Raw genomic sequence first — 26,458 nt, forward strand, 5'->3', positions numbered from 1 at the left:
TTCCCTAGAAACATTACTTGACCAATCTGGACCTTGCTGTGCCATTGTTATAGTGACCAACTACACACCCAGAGTACACTGACCAGTGGTACAGAAGTAAAGGAGAAGTATATAGAACAAACCAGGAAATAAATGGAAAATTATATATATATACACACACACTTATATGTAGACAGGAAGGGGGAGAGAAAACAAATATAATAATATAAAACATGGTGTAGTAACACCACATTATCTTTTGAGTTGTCATTCCTTCAATCTAGTAGAAGAAAATTTATTTAAAAAAATACACATGCTTCCAATTATTAATATATCAAGCTTCTAGAATATGTCAAAACAAAATTTAAATTCAGATGAATTTCATGGTTGAATTACAAAATATTGAATATAAAGAAAAACAAATAATTATCTATTAGTAAAACTAGAATAGTAAACAAAATATATATTTAAATAATGTTGAAATAATTAAAATTGTGGGGTTTGCTGGGTGATGTCAAAGCACCAGTGTGTGATTCTACTACAGTCTTTCCTTCTGACACCAAGTAGGTTATGCCTACTACATGAGTTTTGAGTGTTTTTCTGGATGGCAATAACATGGTTTCATATGTGAGACTAGGGATAAGAGGATGAAGTCGGAAAGAACAAGATTCAGTTGGAATTGATTTCAACTGAATTTTGTCCTTTTTACTAATTCCTAACCAAATTCACTTAACACAATTTACTACACTTAAACATTTATTAGATGGCACAAAAGTTGGTACAACATGTTTCACAGGATATTCACATTTCATGGCACGGGAGAGAGAGAGATTACAAATTTTTGATACCACACAAATCAGAACTATAATCCTTGTTAAGGATCTTTGGAACATAGTCCTTCAGTTAACAGTTCAGGAGAAAAGCAGCAAGTAGAGGGATGACAAAGAATCGGAGGGTACAGAAGAGCACTAATCTAGAAAGGTACACAGTCACAGTAAATTGAACAATTGGAAGAACGGGTGACTACTGCTTGGAATTGGCCATTCCTTGTCATATTCAAAGCAGCAAATACTTTAGAGGTGACTAAAAGTTGTGGGAAAGATGTCACTACTGATGCTGAGAAAGCATAAGTTGACACTCTCTCAGGTCAGAGAGTTGACATATACTAGCGTCTGATGAAGTCGTCGTTGAATTGTTTTCCTTTTACTTGTTCGATTCTCACAAAATGATAAAATTGTTAAACTGTGAGATTTAAATAAATATTTTGTAAAGTTTAAGTAACTTAGTGTATAATTTATTTTAAGATAACATATTTAAGCTCATGCTTTACTTATATCATGTTGCATATACAATGTCTGTAAGTTAAACACATTTACGAATTATGAATTGCTCTCAAACTTCCAGACATTCAATCTAACTCATGGAATTAAGTTTATAGTTTTCGCATACTTAATATCATTAATCCTAGGGTGCATTTAGATGACAAGCAACCTAAATAAACAAGCCAATAACACAGTTTGTTTCATATAAAATGAACTGTCATTGGCCTAAACAAATTGTGAAAATTCTAAATTGGCAATGTCATGTAGCATGCTTAATTAGCTGTTATGTTCTTGTTCTCTATTTTCATTTGTATTAACTAACTACCAGTGATAACAATTAATGTACCAGTGATAACAATTAATACTGATTGTAGAATTAATTCAAAAACTCCTATTAGCATTTGGAAACTATTATTAAACAAAGACTATCATGACTTATGAAACATGAGATTAATAAAGATTGTTTGTTAGTGTAATTGTTTTATAAAAAATGTAAAAGCAATTTAACTTATGAAATTTAAAAAAATCAATTATGTATAAAAATAAATTGAAATGCATTTAATAAAAATTATAACCAGGACAATACTTATGAATGTAGAAAAATATAAAAAATTCCCAATGGATGAACTTTAAAAGTGTCCTTTACTGTTAGTCCCTTTTTGTACATCATCAGGAATTAACAGTTTCATTGCAGAGTCGAACCTTATTTGGAGTCTTCTTCTCTGTCTCAACATGCAAAACATTACAATCTTATCTCTAGTAGTTGCACAATCAATTATAAAAATTATACATTTAATAAAATTTTTTGAGAACTTTTTGTAAATTTTCCAAGTTCATATCTATTGTTCTAGCTATAATTTTTATAATTGAGCTGCCACCAGAGGGAAGATTGTAATGTTTTTCAAGTTGAGGCAGATGAGAAGCCTCCAAATAAAGGTCATCTGTGCTGTGAAACTATTATTTTCAGATGTTATTTGAAAAGGACTAAGAATAAACGACACTTTTAAAGTTTGTCCATTGAGAATTTTTTGTAAATTTTCTAAGTTTAAACTGAAATAGTTAGAATTTTTTTTTTAACTTAATGCACATGTTATGCTAATATGTCAAGTCTTCTGAATATTGAAATAAATATTTTCAATCAAAATATGATTGATTTCAGTTATTACATACATGTAGCTTTCTAAAAATGTCTCATTTATTATGTTATTTTCATTTTTTCATTTTATCAAAAAATAAAATAATAGAATGTTTCTTAATGAAAATTGAAAACATATTTTCTGTACTTTAATGAATAATTCTTATTTGATGTATTCTTTATGTATAAAATTTTGAATTATTAAATAAGATACTACTAGATTTTTTAACTGTAATGATATTCAATTACTTTTATTGATTAGAATTAAACCCATTCTAACAGTAACTATACATGTAGAAAGCTTAAACTGAATTACAACTTGTAGTATACAAATAGATAACTTAATTGACATTTTATAAATTACAAATTTATTTTTTAAGTCATTTAAATAAAATTTTGATTTCTATCAAATTTATTACTATAAGTTTTATTTACACAAAACAAGTATATATATTCCTTATAATTTTAACCATGAACTAAATTTTTAAATCTCTTTAATACAATAGATTGTAGATGCAAATAAATTTGCATCTGCAATCTATTGTAAATAAATTTTAATAAAGTTTTGATTAGTAAGTTTGTATTAGATGATGATAAATTTTTAACTTTTCCTACCTTTATGTTGATATGAATAAATACTTCATATATAAATTTGTATATTAAAATTTAAATTTTCTTCTAACTTTTTGAATTCTTTTTTACTGTGGTTAACTTTTATAGTAATTAAATAATTTTTTTGGTACAGATTGAGAAGAGAGCTTTTAGAAAATACTGCTAAAATTATAGAATTGCAAAAAACCATCACTGAAAAAGAAAATGAAAATAAAGCCTTATTAGAAAAATATAAAAAAGTAAGAGTTTTTGCAAATTAATTTATGTTAGTCTTTAGAAATAGATAAATTAAATTTTCACCTAAATATATTTATCTATTAAATACCTTGATATAAGTACAATAAGATACTTTCACTTTAAATTATAATTTCAGGTTATATATGGATTACTATAATAGCATTTTTTCAGAAGATGTGGATACAAAAGATGTTTGTAGTATTTACAAATTGAAATCCCAAAAATTCTCAGTTTCATAAATATGTTACTGTTTAAAGTTCTTAAAAGAAATAAACTGTATAACTTAATTTTTTCTTAATTTATGATATGTTTTACCAATAGCCAAAACATAGTTATAAAGTTCATTTGTCCAAAATTAAAACCATTTTGAAACACACAAAAATAAAAGTTACATTAAAATTATAGTTTGAGGAACTTGGTAGAAAAATATCATATCTCACATCAAGTTTTTAAGAAAAAGTACAATTTGTATTTCAATTCACCAGCACTTTAATATGCAACATTTTATTGATGTGGATGTACAATATGTGGGGCATACGCAACCAAACTGTGAAAGTTTCATAGAAGAATAGAAGACAGATTGACTATGCACAAATCCAAATTTGTTAACTCATTTTTTGTACTTTTGTGGATATGCTGTATGTATGTATGTATGTATGTATCTCCGTTTTGGTCTACATACACTGGCCAAAACAATTAAGGGAGCAAGAGATGTTGCACAGAAAATCATTTATGGTGAATAATTCTGAACGATGTCAGATGTTATTGTTTCTTAAGATTAAGTAAAATATACAATAATATGTGAAAAAATATGAATTTGAGCTGAACTCTTGTCCCATTTTCACAAATGGCTTTTTTATACTAGTGTACTGATTTTAGTAGGTTGTATGATCTCTGTGAATGGTGAAAACTGCTGCTCATGTGTGTGGAATTGATGAAGTTGCTTATGAGATTTTAGAGAATTCTTTGCCACTCAGAACAGTTGCATGCTCCCCTAATTGTTTTGACCAGTGTACTTAGTAAAAGTTTTTAATTGCTATGCATATTATTACAAATTATATTCATTTTATTATACTTAATATGTATTTAAGATGTAAATTTGTTGCTAGTTATTCAAAATTGTGTGGTCTGATGAGGGCTAAGGCCAACACATCACAAATCAAGAAAAAGTGATTAGATTTACCAAGTTCTACTAATAACAATTTACTTTGGAAGAATGTATCTTTACGAAACCAAGAATTTTATAGTTTTTGACTTTAGTATATATTTAAATAAACATTATGATAGCAGTAAAATATTTTTATGGAAAAAAGATGGATGTGTGAAAAATAACTAATTCCTAACTTGAGTAATCTATGCTGACACAAGACCAATAACAAACTTTGCAGCATAAAACGTATACTTCTTAATAAGCAGAGTATATGAAAATTGTCAATGGTTCGGTAAATAGAAATAAGATATTTTAACAAATACACCAAATCCTTTAGAGGTCAGTTAGTTAATAAATATAGTAACTTTCACAAAAATCATTAAAACATTTTAGGAATACAGTAAACCCTAATTTAATGGATTGAGGGAAAGGGGGTATCTGTTATTGCCAAGTTTATTAAATCAGATTTATATTAAAAACATGTATTAATAACAAAGTTAAAATATACAAGATGTGTCAAGATGAATAAAATAATAATGTAATTTATACTTGGTACTTGATTGCTTGTTGTTCTCTCAATTAGTTGTATGTCCTTAAGAACTTAGAGTTCCTGATAAATGTACAGTGAAAGCTTTTACACCTTGTTTTTAACCAGTTTTTATTGGTTTTAAGGATTTTGTTTTTATTACCTTTATTAGTCAAATATTTTGTACATTTTAACCAAAATATTTTTATTTCTACAGTTTTACTTACTTTACCCCACGGTTTTAATAATTAGTTGTTCCAGCTCTCACTATAATTATTTTTAGTTTTTACTGAAATACATAATAAAATAAAGACTGAAGAGGGACATAGAGCCCAAAATGCGTATCCATTCTAAATTATAGAAAATAAACCTGCTTTTTCCATCAAAAAGGAGTGTTCCTGTGTGATTTGTTCTCAACAGCAATTTTGTTCTAATTTTGAAGAACAATACAAGTAATTTATACTCATTGACTCATTGTTCCAATCCTTTAGCATGCTTTAATTGTGAATAAAGGTTTAAAAAATTTTTTTCTGCACAACAGAAATGTATTGTCTGTTAATTAAGGGTTTACTGTAGCAATCACTGACTAACATAGGAAGGTAGTAAAAAAAGTCTATAACAATTGTTATGTTGAGTTGATCCTCTATTATGCTAATTTTTGCTCAAGTAGTTTAATATGCGTATTGTGTTTATAACTATAGAATTGTTTATAACAAAAATTTTAAAAATGAATCTGATATTTCCACTCAGTTTCCATATCACTTTTTATTTTGTTTTTAATTATTTTTAATTTACTCTTTTATTGTAATTTTATTAAATTCATGGAAATTTTATTAATTAGCATTTTTATTTTATTTTTCTCATACATTTATACATTAGACAAAGAAAATTTAGCTGTAAAATCAGATGAAGTAAAAGTGAAAAATAACAGTTACATGATGTACCCTGTTTTCAGATTAACTATTATTTATTTTTGATTAGATAGAGAAAACATTGGGAGAGAAACAGAAAGAATGCTCTCAGTTAGAGACAGCTATTAATGAAGAAAGCAAAAAATCCAAAGATATTAATAATACTAAGAACCAAGAAATAAAAGATTTACAAACAGATATAAAAAAAGTAATATTTATGTTTTTATCAAATCATTTTATTCTTACTACATTAATGTGTACCTTTTTTTAATGACATTAGTTTTTGTAAATTATTGCAGATGAATCAGAATTTAATGGAAAAAGAAAATAATTTAACTCTGCTCAGTCAAAAGCTGTTGCAGTTGCAGGAGGAATGCCAAAATCTGGTAAATGTTTTAATATATATCTTAATTTTATTATTAGATATTATATAAAATTCTTTACATGAAAACATTTTAGTCTGAATGTTGAAGTTAATACTATTTAGAGAGATTAATAAAAAAAAACCATTGTTATAATAAAATAAATCTAAAATATTTAATCTAAGAATTTTTATAAATATAATATTGATTGTAAAACACATTATTTGATAAGGTTTATTTAATTTAAAACATTAATACTTATTGTCAATTTGCAAAATAAGTAACTGACTTTGCAAACTGAGTCCCACACTATAGTGAGACTCAATCATTCCAGTAACTTAGCAGTGGTGATAAAGCAAAAAATCAGAATTAAAAAATTTCATAAAAAGTTTTAGCTGGTAAAATAAGTATAAACTTAGAAAATTTACAAAAAATAAATCCTCAATGACAAACTTTAAAAGTGTCCTTACTCTTAGTCCTTTTTCGCACACCATCAGGAAGTTTTATGGCAGAGTCAATCTTTATTTAGAGCTTTCTTGTCCACCTCAACATTAAAAATTATAATAATTATATATTTAATAAAAAATTTTAGCTAAGACAATAAGTATAAACTTAGAAAATCTTATTGTCCCAGCTAAATTTTTATTAAATGTATAATTTTTAAAATTGATTGTGTCACTGCCAGAAGGAAGATTATAACAGTTTGCATGTTGAGGTGGACGAGAAGCCTCCAAATAAAGGTAGATTCTGCCATGAAGCTGTTACTTCTTGATGGTGTACAAAAAAGGACTAAGAATAAGGACACTTTCAAAGTTTGTCCATTGAGAATTTTTTGTAAATTTTCTAATTTCATTTAAAAATTTGATATTAGTGCAGAAAAAATGCTGTAGAGGAACTAAATGATTTCAAAAATGCATATATGGCTATTAGACAGCAATTTGTGAATACAGATATTTAATAAAGCAATAATAATAATTCTTTTAAATTAATTATTATGGGAACAATTTGCAAAAAGTTAAGTTTAAACTTAAAAAATAATACAGGTTACATGTCTTATTCCAAAATGCTTCAAACCAAGAATGTTTCAGATTTTAAATTTTTCTGAAACTTGGAATACATGATGTAATGGAGTTGGAGAAAATGATCACTATTGGACCTTTTTGAAATTTTTAACGAGATGTAAACAACCCAGCTGAAAGTAATCAGTCACAGACAGCATACACTGATAAGGTTTAATGATTTACTAAATCACAGTAGTGTATCATCATTTATGGCACAATGGTCTGTCCCAAAGGGGAATTTTCTGCTGTGAAAGTAAAATTAAGGATTTCAGAATTTTGGATTTGGATACTCAACCTACAACAACAATAATAATTCTTTAAAAAATATATATACTTTTAATATAAAGTTATGAAAAAATAAAATGTTTATTTGTTGTTATAATTATTATAAACAATTATTTGTTTCAAAAGGAAACTGTAACATCCTTGCAATATATTATAAGATATTTTTCTAATACTATATCAATATTTCTGCATAATATTTTCAAACATTCATATAAATTTTTAACAACAATAATTACCAAAAAGTTAAAAAATTCAGTCATAATATATTAAGAACAGATAATATTTTGAAAGTAACATAATCTTAACTTAAATTTAAAATGATGTTAATCTAATAATTTTGCATCATACCACAGTAATTTGGTAATGAAATACAAATACTTTCAGTAAAAACTGTAATTATAGAATAATAGTATGATAAAATGACTAAAGTTTGTACTTAATGTACACCCATTCAGAACAGTATTATGTTCTTACTAATAGAAGACATTCATTTTAAACAAAGCAATTATTTCTACAAGAATTTTCTACCTAAATTTTATGTTTTGATTATTTAACTGTGGCACACAACAACAGTCTTTGGAGCCTTTTTGGGTCATTTTAAATTATTTAAAATACAGGTTATTCATAAATCTGATCTGTTTGTGTTAAATAGAATTTTTACCACTATAGGATGTCAGTTTGTCTGGAATTGCCAGTTATTTCATATTGATTCTTAAAGTAATTATAATATAACTAGAAATTCTCTCATCAAGCATGATGGAATACTTTTTATGACAAAGAAGAGATTGAAGAATTGAGTAGAGTCGAGCTTGACATTGTGATGCTATTCCTGCAACCCTTGACAAAGCTGTTCTTACTCGATGTTGATCAAGTCAGACTTTGCGGCCTTCAAGGGTCTCAGTTGTTCTTATTCTTTTAGATCTAAAATTTACCTGACCAAGTTTACTCTTTTGCTTTCCCCTAGGTTTTTTTTTTCCCCAAAATGATGAGTCTTTTTAATTCCATATTGATAAAAACAAAGATGAATTGTATGTATGTATGTTTAGAAAGTGTTATTACTCATCTTACTAACAGGTTCATTACATTGTTACTTCCAATTGGATAATAGAACATCATGTGGTCACTATGGCAAGATTTTTTAAAAAATTTGTTATAGAAATGACACAATGTGGTATCTTTTTTTAAAGTTTAAATTTTAAATCTAACGAAGTAAGTTTATAATATGCCATTTACCAAAATATTTTAAAATGCAACTTAAAGAAAATTCCATCGTCAAGCATGAACATGGTTACTGACGTCACTGCAATGTAGTGTGATCATTAATCCAAAATCGATAAAACATTTATTCTATGGCTAATGTTTCTGCAAAATAAGTAGCTTGTACTCTGTCAGAAGATGAAACAAATATAACCAAAATTTTGTGTGGATTTGACAAAAATTGCAGGAGTTGTAAGGAATTCACACGCATGCACACATGTGACAGCATTTATGTTGCTAATGAATAAAACAAATTTAGCCTTTCAAAATTATGAAAATTTTGGGACTTTTTAAAAATGATTTCTTACTTCATTTTATTTTTATTGATATAAAATGTATGAAATATCAGTAGGTTATACTTATTCTGTAATAGTGAAGACTACATTGATTACAATTTTGATTACTTTTAACTAAACAAAAAGAGATTGATTTAAATTCAAGTTATATGCAGAATATGTGTAAATCATCACTTGTATATTTAGAGAAAGTAATTATTTTAATTTCAAAACATAATTTTAGGCAAAGGAGAAAGAGAATGCAAAAACTCAGTCCTTAGAAACAAAAAAAGAATTAGAAGAATGTCAAAGGCATTTATCTCAGGGGTAAGTTTTCTACATTTCCTACAAGTTTGCTTCCAGATTATCTATTCTGTACTTCTATAACATGAATTAACATATTTAATTAAAATTCTGATTTATTTTAAAGGAATAACAGATTAAAAGAGTTAGAAGCACAACTTAATTTGTCAAAAGATACAATAGCTCGTCTTGAATCTGAAAGAACAGAATTGTGTGTAAAAGTAAGTTTAGAAATTATTTTAAAATATTTTAATCTCTGTTGCTGATGATTATAATGCATTAATAGAAACACACTACTTTTCTTTACAGAATAAATGTGTTAGATTCTAAGAATATGAGAGACTAAAAAAAGAAAAATAATGATTAATAATTAAAAATAAACAATTTTATTATATATTTAATAAATAACAAAGCTTTGTATCATAGTTGATAAATTAAATACTTGAAATATTGCCTATTAAAGTAACCAAACAAATATTTTTTATTTTCAAAAACATTTTTGTCTCGTCATTATCAGTTCACATTTTATAAGATTAAAGCATGCTATATTCTGAGAACATCATACAGAACTTAGAATGGACAGTTTTAAACTGAAAAGAACAAAATCTGAATCATTTAAATTACTTTAAAAATCTCTTATAAATTCCTCAAAAATTATAAAAATTTACTGAAGAATGTTCCTTCAGCACTTTCATGTTTAAACATATAAGTATGATTGTACAACAATGAAATGCTCTTTTGTCTGCATTGTAGACATTCCTCAATGAATATTCAGTAATAATTTTTTATTAATATAACATAATTTATGTAGGACTTTCTTTTCGTCTTGTCTCCTACTTTTGTAACTTCGCTTGTGTTTAGTCCAGTAAAGACACTTAATTGCTTACTAAACTAACATTTAATTGTGACACTAGACATTACAATTAACGACATAAACATTGAACATTAAATTTGAATCGTCTCGTCTTAGTGGAAAAGAAAAATGAAGTCCCGTCTGGACTCGTCTTCCGTCTTCTTCCCGCCTTTTTCTCTCAACCGTCGTCTGGCTACCCCCAAGTCTCGCCCCGTCCCGCTCTCGCCTTCGTCCCTCGCCGTCCGATGGCGCCCCGCCTCCCACATTTATATATGGCCATTCTTTCTCTCTTTACCTAATAATTCAGCTAATACGAAATCATACACTTGTGATGAGGAGAAAAGTTATCTATACACAATAATCCTGTTTTCTCCACTGTTTGAACTATCGTTACATATTAGTTGTAATAGAATATTTTCCATATTTTTAGCTAATTCTTCTTTATGATGCATTAGTGGCCCAGTAACAGGTGCATTTTTTCATGAACAATACTAAACTAAAGCTTCAAAGCTATTTTAATTTTATTATTATTATTGATAATAATAATAATAATTTTTTTGATTTGCAAATATTGATTTTTTCCTGCTGACATTTCAATATTCACTATTTTTTCAAAAATCTTGCATAAAACTGACTGTGAAATTTCTAGTTGCCAAAAATGAGTCATTCTACAATTTAAGGTTTATCTTTTGGGGACAAATTTTTACATTTCTTATTTGTTCTTCCAGTATGCTTTTTGCTAAAAGATACAGTACTGTACTTTAATTAAACAGTAATGAGGATCACAGTCTTTGACAATGGCAAACAGCTAGCCTATAAATGGAGAAACAAGTTCCAGAAATTGAAATTTTAAACTAGAGTATTGTATACAATATTGAATATGAGATTAAAATGAAGACAATGGGTACGTTTGTTTAGTGTATTAAGAGTAAACATCTTGTATGATTGGATGATTTAATTTAAATTGATTCTAATTGTTGTGCTAAGGTTTTTATTGAGACATGACAAAATCATTATTACCTGTTCTGTCAGTTGGCTATTATTAACTGTCCATGGATGTAATCAGAGATTTGAGTGTGGGTCACTCACATAGGTGGGTAGGCTACCGTAAAAATGCAATAGTCCATGATCACGTGCAACACATTAATGTTCAAGGAGCTACCATACTGATATGGCAATTCCTTGCAAGCCACATGCATACCAGTGATACACATAACAATGCTCAATAAAAAAAGTTGAACATAAACAAATATTAAATTTCATTCTTTACCTCATAGGTATTTATGTAGCTTAGTATTTGAGTCTAATGTGCCTGTTTTCCTGCTTAATCCATTGATCAACTGCTTGTGGCATGTTTTTTATGCTGTTTATTTTTAAACTTGAGTAGGTAACAGAATGTGGGAAATGGCATTAAATTTTTGAAACAATTATCCAAATTTGAAAAGTTTTATTTAAAATTAAACTGTTTTAATAATTAATAAAAATTGTGTTTCACATCTATATACAATAGTCCAGGTGATAACTGATGATTATCAAAACTCTTTTAGATTGAAGCAGGAGAAGGTACAAATACTGCTCTCCAGCAATTACAACAAGAAAATGTAAATTTTTAAAATTTCTTATTTAATTTAAATTTTCTTGTACTCATCGAATGGTAGATTTTATTATTTAATTGGGATGACAATTTCTTGTTTGTAGGACTTATTAAGGAAACAATTAAAAGAACAAAGAGAAGCTGAAAAAACAAAGTCTGGAGCAAACATCTGTCAAATATGAAGCAATGTGCCAGCAATATCAAAATGTAAGAATTGTTTTTAAAAAATTATGTTTATTTGAAATTTTTTGTATTTTATAATAAAAATAAGGTGTCTCTAAAAATGATGAAATGGTAAGTTATATCATCATGTACAGAAATCATATAATTATAAAATATTGGCCAATTATATAGTAATATCTGTAATAGCCAGTCAGAAAATGCACTGAGTTAGATATATAACCTATAAGGAAACTTTATAAAAATTTTCTATAGTTTCTATTCTAGGAATTTTCTGTATTTGACTTTTATATAAAACATTTTTTATGACTTATCAATGGAATTCAAATGCCTTCAGCTTATTTTTTTAATAAGAAAACAGAAATCCTTTTTACATACCACAATTTCAAAATCCAGATATAAACAATTTGCTATGTCACAATAATTTTGCTGAACATTCCATCAATTCGATAACAACAACAACATTTCATACATGTGATAAAAGATTTTGAGTAAATGCAATAAGCAAAACACATCAACAAATTTAATTTGCAAATGAGCCATTCACAAGCCAAATCGATTAACTCCACATTTTGATTTTTTTAAATTTTAGTGTGAAAGCACTTGATGTACTCCATAACTTTTTCTATTCATAATAAGTTTCCCTAATAATAAGGATCAATACCACTTAATGACAAAATTTTATTGGCCATCGAAAAAATTTTATTTCAGAAGCCAATCTAATTAAATCCATACTGTGACGTTAATCCACCAACACACACTGTGATTGTGATGACCAGTGCTTTATAGATAACAACAAATTATTTAATGTTATCTCATCACAAAAAGTAATTAAAAGAAATTAATTAGTTTAGTTCAACTGCTGCAGAAGTAAGTATACTTGTGGAATATTGAACGATTGCTTGAATTTTGGTGACAATTGTTTTTAGAAGAAAAGAAAAGTTATACCTGTTATATCAAGATGGATAAAACTGAAAATAATTTTTTTCATTCTTCCTATTAAACCTAATTCTTATAAAAATTTAGGAACAAATCGACATGATGAGCTGATGCTCAAATGCAGATGACAAAGAAGACATCATTTATGTTGCTGAATAATCAGTTCAAACAAAATAATAAATAACAACCATTGTAACACTAACAGAACAAGCTATAGAGACTTACATAAAAATATATAATTTTTTGAGTATTTTATTTCCTTTTCACAGACGAATTCATAAGTAACAGTCAATTAGCTTGAAGAAATTCACTTTTCTCCACTTTATGTTTTATGCATTATTTTATGTTTAATCAATTTGGAAAGTGAATGGCTCATATGTTACTAGTAATAGAAGACAAAGAACAGAATGATTATTTGTGGGAAATGTACAATAAAATAAGTAATGATAATCAATATCTTTTGATAAAGCTAGACTAAATATTAAAGATGCTGTTTTTAAATTATGTAACTTTGATATTCTGGGATACTTGAAAAGAGGTCTACAGTGCCAATACACCATTATGAAAAGATAACACCAACAATAGTCAACAATATTGAAAGGAAAGTTGAGGAAAATAGGTATATAACATTGAAAACTAGTTTCTGTATGATAATTCTAACATTGCTAATTTCATCTATGAAGAACATCAGGTGAGGTTGTCTCTAGTATTTATATCAATGTCTTAATCACACAGCTTTGACTGCAGCCATGTATTCAGAAATATAATAAACATTTTAATACCTCAGACATCTTAGAGATAGTTTCCAGAGTTGTATTACGAATATAGATTAACTAGCAGGTAGGCCCGGCATTGCTCGGGCAAAAGTAACGATAATGAAGATTAAGATTATTACGTTATAGTCACAAAAGAAAAAGTAATTTCATCAACAAACTAAGTATTTCTAAAGAAAGGTTGAATTTGAAAATTGAATGTTCTAATACTGTTTGATTTTCATGACGTGTTCTGATTATATTGTTTGATTTTCATCGAATGTTCTAAAGAAGAAAGGTCTAGAAAAACTGAACTAATCTGTTTAAATTTGAAAATCAAATACGTTCTAACATATTACTTCTTTCTTTTTTTTCTCCAGTGCCCATAAATCTTGCACGTCGCTTTCTCTTGTTCTTCATTGTTACTTAACACTTCTATTGCTACTTGACACTATCATTGTTACTTAACACTTTGGTACTTAAATTTGGTACCCTGTGTATCAAATTTCAACTTTCAACTCCTAATTGTTTTAGCGAAAATTAAGATTATTACTTTATAATCAACCTTACTCATTTTCACAGAATGCAAGAATTAGTCCCCCGTTTCCAGACTAATTACAGAATTTTTAGATATGTCTAAAAATATGTTCGATTTCCCACAAAAAGGAAAAAAACTGCATCTGCGTCTTGCACGTCGCTTTCTCTTAACACTTCCATTGTTGGACACTTCCATTGTTGATGGAAGTGTTAAGCCTTAATCCTGTCCCTCTCTCCCATGGGGAGGAATTTCGAAAAATCCCTTCTTAGTGTGTGTTCTTGTGACGTACCCTAACTGTGTACCAAATTTCAACTTTCAACTCCTAACCATTTGGGCTCTGCGCTGATTATTATTATTATTATTATTATTATTATCATCAACTCGTCTCGATTATATACGAGGGCTATTTTTTAAATAAGGTCTGTTTGTGAATGAGAGTGAGAATAATGCGCAATCACGGCAGTATGCATGCACTTCTGCTCCGAGCAAGCTTGACGCACGTTTTGACGCCATTTGTAGCCATATAGTCTGTCTGTATGCTGAGCTGTAGAAGTTTAAAATGTTTAAGAAAATTGAGTCTCCCGCCGACTGTGAGATACGATCTGTTATTTGATTCTTGAGTGCAAGAAATTTGGCAGCAGCGGAAATTCACCATCAGATTTGTGAAGTTTACGGTGATAATGCTATGAGTGACAGTAAAGTTCAAAAATGGGTAAGAATGTTCAAGGATGGGCAAGTTAATGTGCATGATGAGCCACGCCCTGGCCGACCTTCTCTGATTTCTGAAGATTTGGTTCGTGATGTGGATAACAAAATTCAAGAGGACCGACGATTCACGATTTCACGATTATCAATTGAATTTCCACAGATTTCAACATCAGTTTTGTATACCATTGTTTTCGGAGAAACTGAATTATCGAAAATTGTGTTCTCGGTGGGTTCCAAGACTACTTTCTGACGATCACAAAACAGAAAGATTGGACAGTGCTTTATTGTTTTGACTCGATACGATTATCCACACAGTCCAGACCTTGCACCCAGTGATTTTCACTTGTTTCGATACTTAAAGGAATTCCTTGGTGGTCAACAGTTCAATGACGAAGAAGAAGTGAAAACTGCAGTCATGGATTGGGCTTCTTCACAGGCGGCAGATTTCTTTGAAGTCGGAATTCAAAAAATTGTTGAGCAGTATGACAAATGTTTAAACAAAATGGAAATTATGTAGAAAAGTAGATAAAAGTATGTAGTATATGGAAAAAAATATATTTTAATGATATTTACAGTATTTTTTCTTCTTATTAAAAAACGGACCTTATTTAAAAAATAGCCTTCGTATATCAGACATGGGCAAATGCGGCTCTTGCTGAAAGTGTTAATTTCTGTTTTTATTATTATTTTTACAATTTTGTGAAAATATGTTTATTAAAAAAGTTCAATATTTGTCTTATATTATATTTATATTATATAATAAAATCGCACACCTTACCACACTATCCGCCACGACAGTACAGTACTGCGGCTCCCACGCATTTTGCAAAACCTACATTTTGGCTCCCACTGAACTCTTGCTTGCCCACCCCTGATATATATATATATAGATATGATTTGTTTTTCTGTACCAATGTTACTGTTTCAGGAAAATAAAATAAATTTGTTGTTGTTGTTTGTGTGTAGATTCTGCTATTTAAATATTTATTTAAAATAATATAAATAATATAGCCAAAGTAAGTCTCATTTAATATGTACTGTAGACACATTTTAATGTTGCTGCTTTAAATTTAGGGTGTAAATGACATACTATTTTGGATTTAAAATTATTTTATTGTAAAATAAGCACACCATTTGTGAAGAATTTGTTGAATAATAATCAGTCTAACACTTAAATCATGTATAAAAGTTAATTATCATAAATTATTTTGTTTTCATTATAAAGTGTTTCATTTACAATGAAACACTTTATAATGAAAATGTTGACAAGTTTATTTAGTGATTGTGTTGATATCTAGTATTTAACATGTTTAGATGTTCTTTGAAGTATTGCTATCTAATTACAAATTGTTGTAGACTATTTTATGTTTGCATGATATCAAACTAAAAATGCTTTATATTACTGCAACAACACACACATACTAAATGTTATGTGATACTATATATTGAGTGTTTCGCATAACGAGCAAATCAAATTTTTAAAAAATGACTTGCTTAACGAGCGAAGTTTTGCATAACGAGTGATGAGGAGAGGGGAAGTCCCAAATTGTGCGCATGCTCCATCATGCTATTATCTGTGATATTTTTTTTTTTTTTTTTGTTTTCTGCAAATTGAATTCACATTCCAGGTTGGTTCATTCTGTGCTAGAAGAAAAGATGATGATGATTCATTGTTCTTAACAATGTATATTGAATAATTTTCTTTGAATAAACGTTATACATAAAATACTGTATTTACTCGCATATAGACGAGGTGTGACTTTAAAGATCAAAATAAAGAGAATTAGATTTATTAATACAATTATAATTTTATTTCATTTAATCACAAATAAATTATCACCAAATGCATGTATTAAGGCAAACAACCCTGTTTTCTTGATGCTATCACCTTTTGTCTACTTAGACTTGCCCTCTGAAGCTTTGTTACCTTTCTCCTCTTTTTTCACTTTTACTCCACAAAGCATCGTCCTCTGATCCATCGAGCGAATTTAAAATGCAGTATTTCCTGAATGACTGCTATCAGCTTTTAAATATTGCTTTTCCATGCATCTGATACCCATGTAGCAAAACCAAAAGATTATAATTAGTGATGTAACGAATATTCGGTTACTACCCGGTATTCGGCCTATTCGGCCGAATACCAAATATTTAGTCACTATTCGGTCGAATACCGAATACCTGAAAACAGGAGTAAGAAATAACAAAAACACAGTAAATTAATCATTTTGGTAACTTTTATTAATGCTGAAAATTAAACTATAATTATTAAAGTTAATAAGAAATAGCATCTAACTCTAGTATTAAATTATTTCGTAATTAAATAATAAGATAGCCTTTATCTAGCCCGATATCTTATGGGATTGATGGCGTGTAGGTTAGAATGTATCTGGCATTAATATTATTGATTAGTTAATTATGTTATATTCGTATTCGCGTATATTTTAATATTTTTTTACGATATTTTAAAATGATTTACGAAACGTTTTATTGAAACTTATCGTATTTAATGAAAGAATTATTTATCTATTTCTAGAAGACGAGTAACTAATATATAATTTATTTTATATATAAAGCAAAGAATGAGCATTTCTTCATTATATGCAAAAGATAACATTTGAAATCATGTTAATTTTAAAAATATTGACAAAAACAATAGCAACAAAATATCACAAAACTTCACAAATAGAAAACCCCCAATAATATATTTGAATTGTTCCACAACTGGGCAGAAACTAGACCATATGTCCCCACTAAAGTATATCCTTAGGGCACTGTTCAGTCTACAAATACGTATTAAAAACAAAATTTTAGAGTTAAAAAGATCGATTGCAAATAAAATAACTTATAAGTTATAACTTACATCTAAATACCAACAACTGCTGAATCATATCGGGCTATTTACGGCTATTACATAAATTATAAACCAATTTGGCAGTAGAGGTAGACGTTAGGCTCCATCTCATATTAACTTTAATAATTATAATTTAATTAATTAATTTAAATAATTTAGACCTACTGGAAGAAAAAATCGTAGTGACAGCGGGCCAATAGAGAGCAGGGTGCGCGATCCTTGCCATAATGCGGTTTGCGTGCCAATTTTCGTACTTGCGTTAATCAAGCCGAATAGTTTGGCCGAATATTCGGCCATTCAGCCACACTCCTGGCCGAATATTCGGTATTCGGCTGAGGCCAAATATACTATTCGTTACATCACTAATTATAATGCATGTGACAGGAAAAAGTTTATTTTTAATGATTTGGAATGTACAAATATTCATTAAAAATACCAATTTAACAAATATAAAATAACTACATTTACAATCATTGCTAGTGACCAGCTATTTTCGGATCATCTCTTTAAAAGCGACGTTCACCTTGACCCCGATAGCACTGCTATAATGGCAGCATGAACTATACATGGTTCACAAACATTATTGCAAAAACACAAAAGATCCTTCGCTCGCATGTATAGGACAACTTAGGTTTTTGAAGGAGTGAAAAATGAATAAAAACTTCATCTTATATGCAAGTAAATATGGTATTTGAGTATATTTTTTCAGCATGGAATGCATTATTGTATTTTACATTAATTTCCATGGGAAAAATTGTTTCTCTTAACAAGTGTTTCGCATTATGAGTAAGGTTTTAGAACAAATTATGCTTGTTAAGCGAGGTTCTACTGTATGTCATGTTTCTTGTTAAGGCAAACAAGAAACATGACATACATTGTTTAATCATCAGTGTCTTAATTCTGCAAAGTGAGGACAAAGAAGACAGAGAGAAACAATCAGCATGCACTGGTAACACAACATATAACTACTTACATACTTATTTTAGCATGCCAGTTGTTCCCCCATTACTTAGGAAATGAGAGTATACAAAACAGTAAAATTTAATATATGTTGTTTGTATAATATGTAATGCTATTTCTAACCTTAAATGAGATACAATGTGTATGTACAGGTACAGGTACTTAGATTTGTATTCTTTTCATCTTGTGGTCATTCAGAAGGCTTTTATTTCATACACCCATTATTGGTTTAGTCAAGTTTACATTAAGGCAACCAAGTAATGAGAAAGAGTTTTACATCCAGATCAAATCATTCATGAAAAATTTCATAGGATCCAATCTGGATTTGAACCAAGTCTGTCTGAGAAGCACTTAAGATAATTTTGCTACATCAAACATTAATCAGTTTTATATATATAATGTTCTATCTTGGTAATTGTAAATACAATTTTTATCATATTTTGAATTCATTTTTTTATTTTAGATAAAAACTCAATTACATAATATAGAAGAAGAGTGCCAAAACTACAAATCTACAGTTAATAAACTAAATGCTCAACTACTTAATTCCCAGTCTACTTTCTCTAAGTTACAAGAAGAGTATCAAACTAAGGTTAGTTCTTGTTTTTCAAAAAAACTAATATATTTTTTGAAAGTAATTGCAATTGCAAATAGTAAAAATAAATTATATTTCTTGTGTAGGAGTCTGCACTTCAAGCTACATTAAAAGAAAGTCTGGATGAACAAACAAGGCTTATACAATGTTACAAGAAGAAACGAAAAAGGTTATTTATAAATTAATACATTACAAATAAAATTTTTTGATAATATAGCAGTAAAATAAAATTAATTTAAATGTAGAATTCAGAATTAAGAGCAGAGATGGATCAGAATGAGAAACAGTATAAAGTGCAAGTCGAAATTTTGAATAAAGAAAAATTAGAACTGACAGACATGGTATCTGCTAGAGATATTCAATTGAAAGAAATTGAAAAAGAAATTGCTAAGGTAAATAGTTGCTGCATAGAAATTCAACAGTCTGCCAACAACTATAAAGAGGAATTGGAACAAATTCACAATAATTTTGAGGTGAGAATTTGATTAGTTTAGACACCAGAAATTTTTTCCCATTAAGTTTCTGAGGGATTTTTTACACAAGAAAACAGAATTTGTGATTCTAATGGGTATAATTCAATAATAATTCTTTGTATAATAATGAGAAAAATATATACACACGCACTGAAATGTGTTCACAGTCTTGCAAACAGATTCATTGAGAATTACATGCTACTTTATATAATTTGCTTATATAAAATAACAGCTTAAACAAATTTTTTTAAACATTTCAGGCTGAATTTGCATTTTTAATATGCACTTCATTCAAACTCACTTTATTGTTTATGTAATGTTCATTTAATATTTAATTCCAAAACTGTTGTCACACATTTTAGATGTGATTTTCTTCCATAGCCTGATTATTAGTAGTTCATAAATTACAAAGAAATAATCTATGTATATGTATCTGATCTAGTACACACACACACATATATATATATATGTATATATAGTATACACTTCTCACTCGAGAACCTTAAGAGTCCATTAATAACACATTAATTGAAAACTAACATTTTTGACTGTATCCTGGTCTTCCTCAGGTTTCTAAAACCAGTAAGATTCGAACTTGGAATGCAAAGAACAATATTATTTACAAATTCCATTAATGTCTTATTACTGGATTCTTAAGTTCTCGAGTGTGAAGTATATACATTCCAGTAATTGTGTAAGGAGTTGTTTTAATATATATATATATATATATATATAATTAAAATGCTATTAAGATTATTTTAAATGAAATGTTTCATAATTTACTTTATATATATATATATATATTTAAAGTAAGTTATGAAACATTTCATTTAACTTTAAAATGCTATTAAGATCAATTTATCTTTTCATAGAAAAGTAAACACTGTTCCAATAAAAAACAGTGGTTTTTTGTAAGTATAAAACTTTTTTGAACCTTTCTGACTCATGTAACTATAGTACTATATTAACATTGAAAAAAGTTTGTGTTTTATAGCAAAAGGAAATAGGAAAACAGTTAAATTACTATCTTGACAACAGAAAAATGATAATTTTTTACAGCTAAATGTATAAAATTAAATAGCTAAATCTAACTACAAAATAGCTAAATTGGTAGTATTGGAATTAACTCTGACAGTCACTTTCTGATGTTACATTGAAATATTATTGGTATAATTTTTCTACTGGTTTTTAAGTAATTCTGTCAGTATCAGAAGATTTCAAAGAATAATATTTAGATATTGATTATTAATGTATACAGTAACTCTGGACTTAACAGATCCTGATTTAATAGATAAAAGATTTCTATCTGATAGAAAAACTTTAAAATCTTTTTATTCATGAATAGTGGTAACTATCATTTAATAGTACTTAAAAGTTAATTATCATGACCTAATTACTGCATTTAATCTTTTATCAACAAAATAATAAAACGTGTGTCTATATCTTTGCTAAAATAGTGTCAATCTATGAGCCAATTCTCTGGCTCCTTCTCTAATTATTTTTTCTTTTTTCCTCTTTCTTTTGTGCTCAACTTGCCCTCTTAAGAATATCATTTATGGCAAGAATGTTACAGTTGAAAAAATATAAAAAATTAGATAATGCTCTTGCACATATTACCATAGAAGTTTTTTAAATTTAGTTTACCTCTATCTCTCTCCTGATAAAAAACTATAGAAGAAGAAATAAGGAAAACCTACTTATTTCTGCTACTTATACTTAGGCAATACTTTAGCTATTAAAATATTTTTTATTACTTTTAATAGATGTTGTAGGACTTGAAACTACTGTCAAGCTATTAAGTTTTGAATATTTCAGGTGGGAGCATAAGCGAGACTCTTCATAAGTCAAAGCTTTTTGTCTGTGATCAAAATTTAAAGGAACTTTATGACCATTAAATATGATTTTTTACAAATACATACAACTTGGCAGGACCAATGTTGTGAAGCCAGAATTTTGAAAATCCATTTATGGGCCAAGATATTCAAGGTCAAATTTCTCCATGTAGTTCAAATTTCGCCAGTTGTAAGCTCATTATGCACTACACGTCAGTTGAGTTTATGATTGCTGTCAACTTATATTGATCTCCACAACAACTCCATTTTGATCTTTATGATGGGCGGCATTTAACATGCACAATGTTTTGATGAAATTAACTTTTGAAAAGTTGCACACGTGTATCCTGCAGCTGCGCACACATTTTTTAACTGGTTGCTGGCTGCATATATGGATGTTTCAAATATTTCTTGACATTTTTGTTGGCTGTGACAATGGACATGCACATCCTCCCCTTAAACTGCTTTAGACAATGTTAGAAGCATATCACCACATTTGCATTTTGTGTCAAGCTAAAATAGGAAAATGTGTGCTGCAGAGCTGTTTTGTTTTGCTATTAAATACCTAGTATATTAGAAACTTGTTCCCAATTCTTACTGAAAATTAATAAAGAAATTTCAATTGCCATCACTAATAGTAATTTGTAATTTTTTTTTTAAATTTAGGATGTAGCAAATAAACTGAATAAATCGGAAACAGAACGTCAAGATTTGCTGTTGGAAGTGGAAAACTTAAAAGAAGAACTAACAGCCACAAAAGACAATCTAGATGCAAGTCAGTTGAATGAACAACAGTTATCAAAGACAGCAGACCGTATTAAGGAAGTAAGAATCAAATTTTATTAAGATTAGAAATTTTATCTATTATTTTATACTAACGATAGTGCTATTTCACAGACAAATAAAGAGCTGAGTCAAAAAATCCAGAATCTTGAATCAGAAATCTCTAAAGTGGAAAGCAGGGAAATCGAGTTGAAAAATCAGAATGCTTATTTAGAATCCGAACTGACCGCAACTGTTGGACGACTCTCAGAACTTACCGAAACCAATTCAGAGCTCGAGCACAGTCTGGATACCATCCGACAGAGTTATCAGCAAGAAAAAGAAAAGAAAGATATGGTAATTACAACTAATACAATAATTAATTTCCAGTCATTACAGATTAAATTAAATTTTTATTTACAGGAAATAGAAGAATTAAATAATGCAAAGCAATTATTAATAAATCAAAAACTTACTTTGCAAGAGGAAATTGATCATGCAAAGGATGAAATGAATCAGGTATTATAACTAGTTCTTTATAATAATTATCACATTTTCTATTCAGTTTTGGCATTTATTGGCAAGCAATTACTTCTCCATATGTTCAATTATAATGTACCCATTTTCAGAGTAGGCTTGAATTTCATTTATATTGTAAAAACATTATAGTTTTCAAGTTCAAATACATACAATTATTAAATTTTCTAAATAGTTTTATGATGATTAAATTTCCTAAAACAAAAATCAAGAAAAACTTACAATAAGTATTTTGTAAATGAATATGATATGATTTGTAAATTAGTACTGTTGTAGGTATCAAAAGTTTTTAGAGACCACAAATGTAATTTTTAAATGTAAAAAATTAAATATATTTCAATAAATTAAGAAGCAAAGTCTTTGCTTCCATAACTGAACAATTTGCAGTCGAGAATTCTTGCACTATAAGAGATCCCAGTAACGATTTGACAGTCTAATAGATTTTATTATTCAAAAAAGTAATAAGAATGTGAGAATTATTTTTTAGAGATAGAGAAATAAAAAATACATTGCATATAGTTTCAAAAAACCCTAGTTCAAAATTAGATAAGAATTTAATCTTATGCATTTTTCCCTCTGTTCATTTCATTAGTTTAGAAATTTATAACACTAACCAATCACAAACAGGAAAAGGGATGAAGATTGGAGATTGGTTTCAAAATCAGCCATATACATAGCCATATGTTTCAAACCTGAAAAAATAACACAAGTGGCTTGGCCAGTTTTGAAACTATATGCTTCATATGTGATCCATATAATGACTTTACAAAGTTTTATTCACCTTAAAAAAATGCAAATTTTATTTATTTGATTTGTTCATTCCAAAGTCTTATTATTTATTAACTTTTTTTGATGACTTTAGACAGAAGCATCCCACCACAAAGAAGTTCAGCAACTTCAAGAATATTCAAAAGAACTCAAACTTAAAATAGATGAATTAGAAAAGAAATTGGTAAATAACAACAAATTGAATTGTTTAAATTTAATTATTTATTTAGAAAATTGTGACAATGAAATTTTTTCATAAAGGAAGAAGAAATTAGTTTAAAGCAGCAGTTAAATACGGAATGGCAGATGTGCGAATCCAAATACGATGCAGAGATTAGCGTATTGAATGAAAATCTGACTACTTTAAGAGAGGATCTTTGCTTAGAACAAAACAAACGAGAAAATTTAGAAAGACAGACAGATGAACTAAAAGTAGACAATTTAGGTAAAATATTTACTTGCTTCTTCAATACAAAATATGTGTTATAATAATCATTTATGTGTTATTTCTTTAAGAACTAGAAGCCAAATTAGGAAATGCTTTAGACGAAAGAAGAGCTTTGCTCGAGAGGTTCATTTTAATTAATGCCTTTTATTTTGTTTTTTATTCCATACCAAATAATTTATTTTCTGTTAAGGTGTTTGAAGAGCGAAGGCGAATGCGAGAGATTGCAAGAGACTACCATTGATCTCAGACGCAAATTAGATGATACAATGGCAGCCCTGCAAGAACTTGGCAGAGAGAATCAAACTTTGCAGGCAAGTTTTTTAGAAATTTCTTTACAGAATACAAGTTTTTTTTTTTGCTGTTAAAATTCTTAATATTCTTAATATTTTAGATAGAAAATACAAAACATCAAAATCGAAAATGGACGGATGATGCAGAAGTTACACACTGCACGCTCTGTCTCAAGCAGTTCAGCGTGACCGTTCGAAAGGTAATCGAGACCAATCAGTTAGCTAGGCAGAATGCTTAGAACAAGCATTTAACAATCTGTTGCGTTTCAGCACCACTGTCGTAACTGCGGAAACATCTTTTGCAACGAATGCTCTTCCAAAACGGCCGTCATAGCGGTATCGAAAAAGCCTGTTAGAGTGTGTAATAACTGTTACAGCGAAGTCGTAAAATGAAGAGACTGTCTCCGCTCTCTGTTATCCTATGCAGTTATTTCATTTAATCGAATCTCTATCCGTCGACCGTGGTTTATCATCAGTTTTACAACGTGCCTTGATGGAATGACATTGCTTCTGTTGATATTAAATATCCAATGTGGCATAAAATAATTTGTTATCAAAATATGTGAAGTTACATATATTTCCAATCATTTAATCCATTATGTGGTTAAAGAATTTACTTCAGTCATCAATTAATATTTACAAATTGAATATATATATATTAGAAACTGATTTAACGAACCTCGTTGGGCTGCTATAGATAGTTCTCTATATGTGTGATTATAAATGTAAATTTATTTATATGAAATTGTATTGATTATTTAAAAATGAATAATTTTATATAAAAGTATAAGCTATATTTTAAAAATCTGAATTCTTTATCAGGCTCTGCCATGGTTTTCAAAAATAAATATATATATATATATATTTTTTTTTCGTTATGTTAAACATAATTAACTCTCAAACTCTGCTTTCATTTATAGAATTGTCTTCCTATTCTACAGTGCATTATTATTTTCTTTCTTAATGGTTTTGTGCCACAATTTGTTTAAAGTTCTTTACTTTTGATTTTTCTAAAGCAAAATCTCTAAGCTGATAATGAAGAATTTGTACTTTATTATTTTTGTAAAGAATGCCAACTTGTAGTAGTAATAAAGCCCAATTTCATAATTGATCGGGTTGTCTTTGGGCCATAATAAGAGTGAATTTATGCAGTGGCAGTTAGGCTGCCATCTTGTATTACAACTCTGCTTGCAATGACTTTCATTCACTAATAAAAATGTAAAATAATATTCATAGTACAATTCATTTACAAAATTACTTTCCACAGATTTTTATTTTTGAAATGGAATCATACAAACACATTTTCTTGAAATATGGGCTTCTGATGTGTTGCTATTAACATAGGTAATTTATATAATCTGGAGTGTCTTTGCAATATGTTTCTTTGAATTTTTTCATGTATTAAGATTCTGTAATCACCATGGAATTGCATCACCTTTTCACTTTGTATCTTCCAAACCTTGAAATTCTTATAAACTTGTGTGGGAATTTTTCCCATTCTTTGCTTAAATATGTATGAAATTGTCCTAATTTGTGAAGACGACGTCAAGTCAGCTTTCTTTCAAAAGTCTTCATACATTTTCTGTTGGAGTAAGGTCCGAGCTTGATGTCGGCCAGGTGAGCACACTTACATTATTAGACTGCAGCCAGGCTTTGATTTTCCTAGCATTGTGTGGATGGGCGTTGTCGTGCTGGAAAATAGGCTCGTATGGTCTGTTTTGGGAAACTAGACCATATGTCCGACGTATGGTCTAGTTTCTGTCCAGTTGTGGAACAGTTCAAATATATTATTGGGGTTTTCTATTTGTAAAGTTTTGTGATATTTTGTTGCTATCGTTTTTGTCAATATTTTTAAAATTAACATGATTTCAAATGTTATCTTTTGCATATAATGAAAAATGCTCGTTCTTTGTTTTATATATAAAATAAATTATATATTAGTTACTCATCTTCTAGAAATCAA

The 26,458-nt window shown here is 28.5% G+C and overlaps 1 protein-coding gene across 2 annotated transcripts in view; it reads left to right on the forward strand.

The window, feature by feature from the left end:
* Positions 1 to 25,724, forward strand: part of LOC136976441 (early endosome antigen 1-like) — a 62,281-nt gene extending 36,557 nt beyond the window's left edge. The window contains exons 1-13 of one of the 2 annotated variants that reach the window (XM_067271717.1): positions 12,050 to 12,069; positions 19,254 to 19,382; positions 19,472 to 19,554; positions 19,631 to 19,858; positions 22,357 to 22,515; positions 22,588 to 22,809; positions 22,876 to 22,971; positions 23,852 to 23,941; positions 24,019 to 24,202; positions 24,274 to 24,328; positions 24,396 to 24,520; positions 24,601 to 24,695; positions 24,766 to 25,724. In XM_067271717.1, coding sequence (XP_067127818.1) covers positions 19,531 to 19,554; positions 19,631 to 19,858; positions 22,357 to 22,515; positions 22,588 to 22,809; positions 22,876 to 22,971; positions 23,852 to 23,941; positions 24,019 to 24,202; positions 24,274 to 24,328; positions 24,396 to 24,520; positions 24,601 to 24,695; positions 24,766 to 24,888 — 1,401 coding nt within the window. In that variant the 5' untranslated portion in view covers positions 12,050 to 12,069; positions 19,254 to 19,382; positions 19,472 to 19,530 and the 3' untranslated portion in view covers positions 24,889 to 25,724. Of the gene's footprint in view, positions 1 to 3,181; positions 3,288 to 5,942; positions 6,081 to 6,171; positions 6,259 to 9,356; positions 9,440 to 9,542; positions 9,637 to 11,815; positions 11,870 to 11,966; positions 12,070 to 19,253; positions 19,383 to 19,471; positions 19,555 to 19,630; positions 19,859 to 22,356; positions 22,516 to 22,587; positions 22,810 to 22,875; positions 22,972 to 23,851; positions 23,942 to 24,018; positions 24,203 to 24,273; positions 24,329 to 24,395; positions 24,521 to 24,600; positions 24,696 to 24,765 lie in introns of those variants that run through there. The other variant, XM_067271716.1, reaches the window with a different exon arrangement.
* The last annotated feature ends 734 nt before the right edge of the window (positions 25,725 to 26,458 follow it).

Source organism: Centruroides vittatus, unplaced genomic scaffold (assembly GCF_030686945.1).
Source record: "Centruroides vittatus isolate TY-2023 unplaced genomic scaffold, ASM3068694v2 contig_400, whole genome shotgun sequence".
NCBI classification, from domain to species: Eukaryota; Metazoa; Arthropoda; class Arachnida; order Scorpiones; family Buthidae; genus Centruroides; species Centruroides vittatus.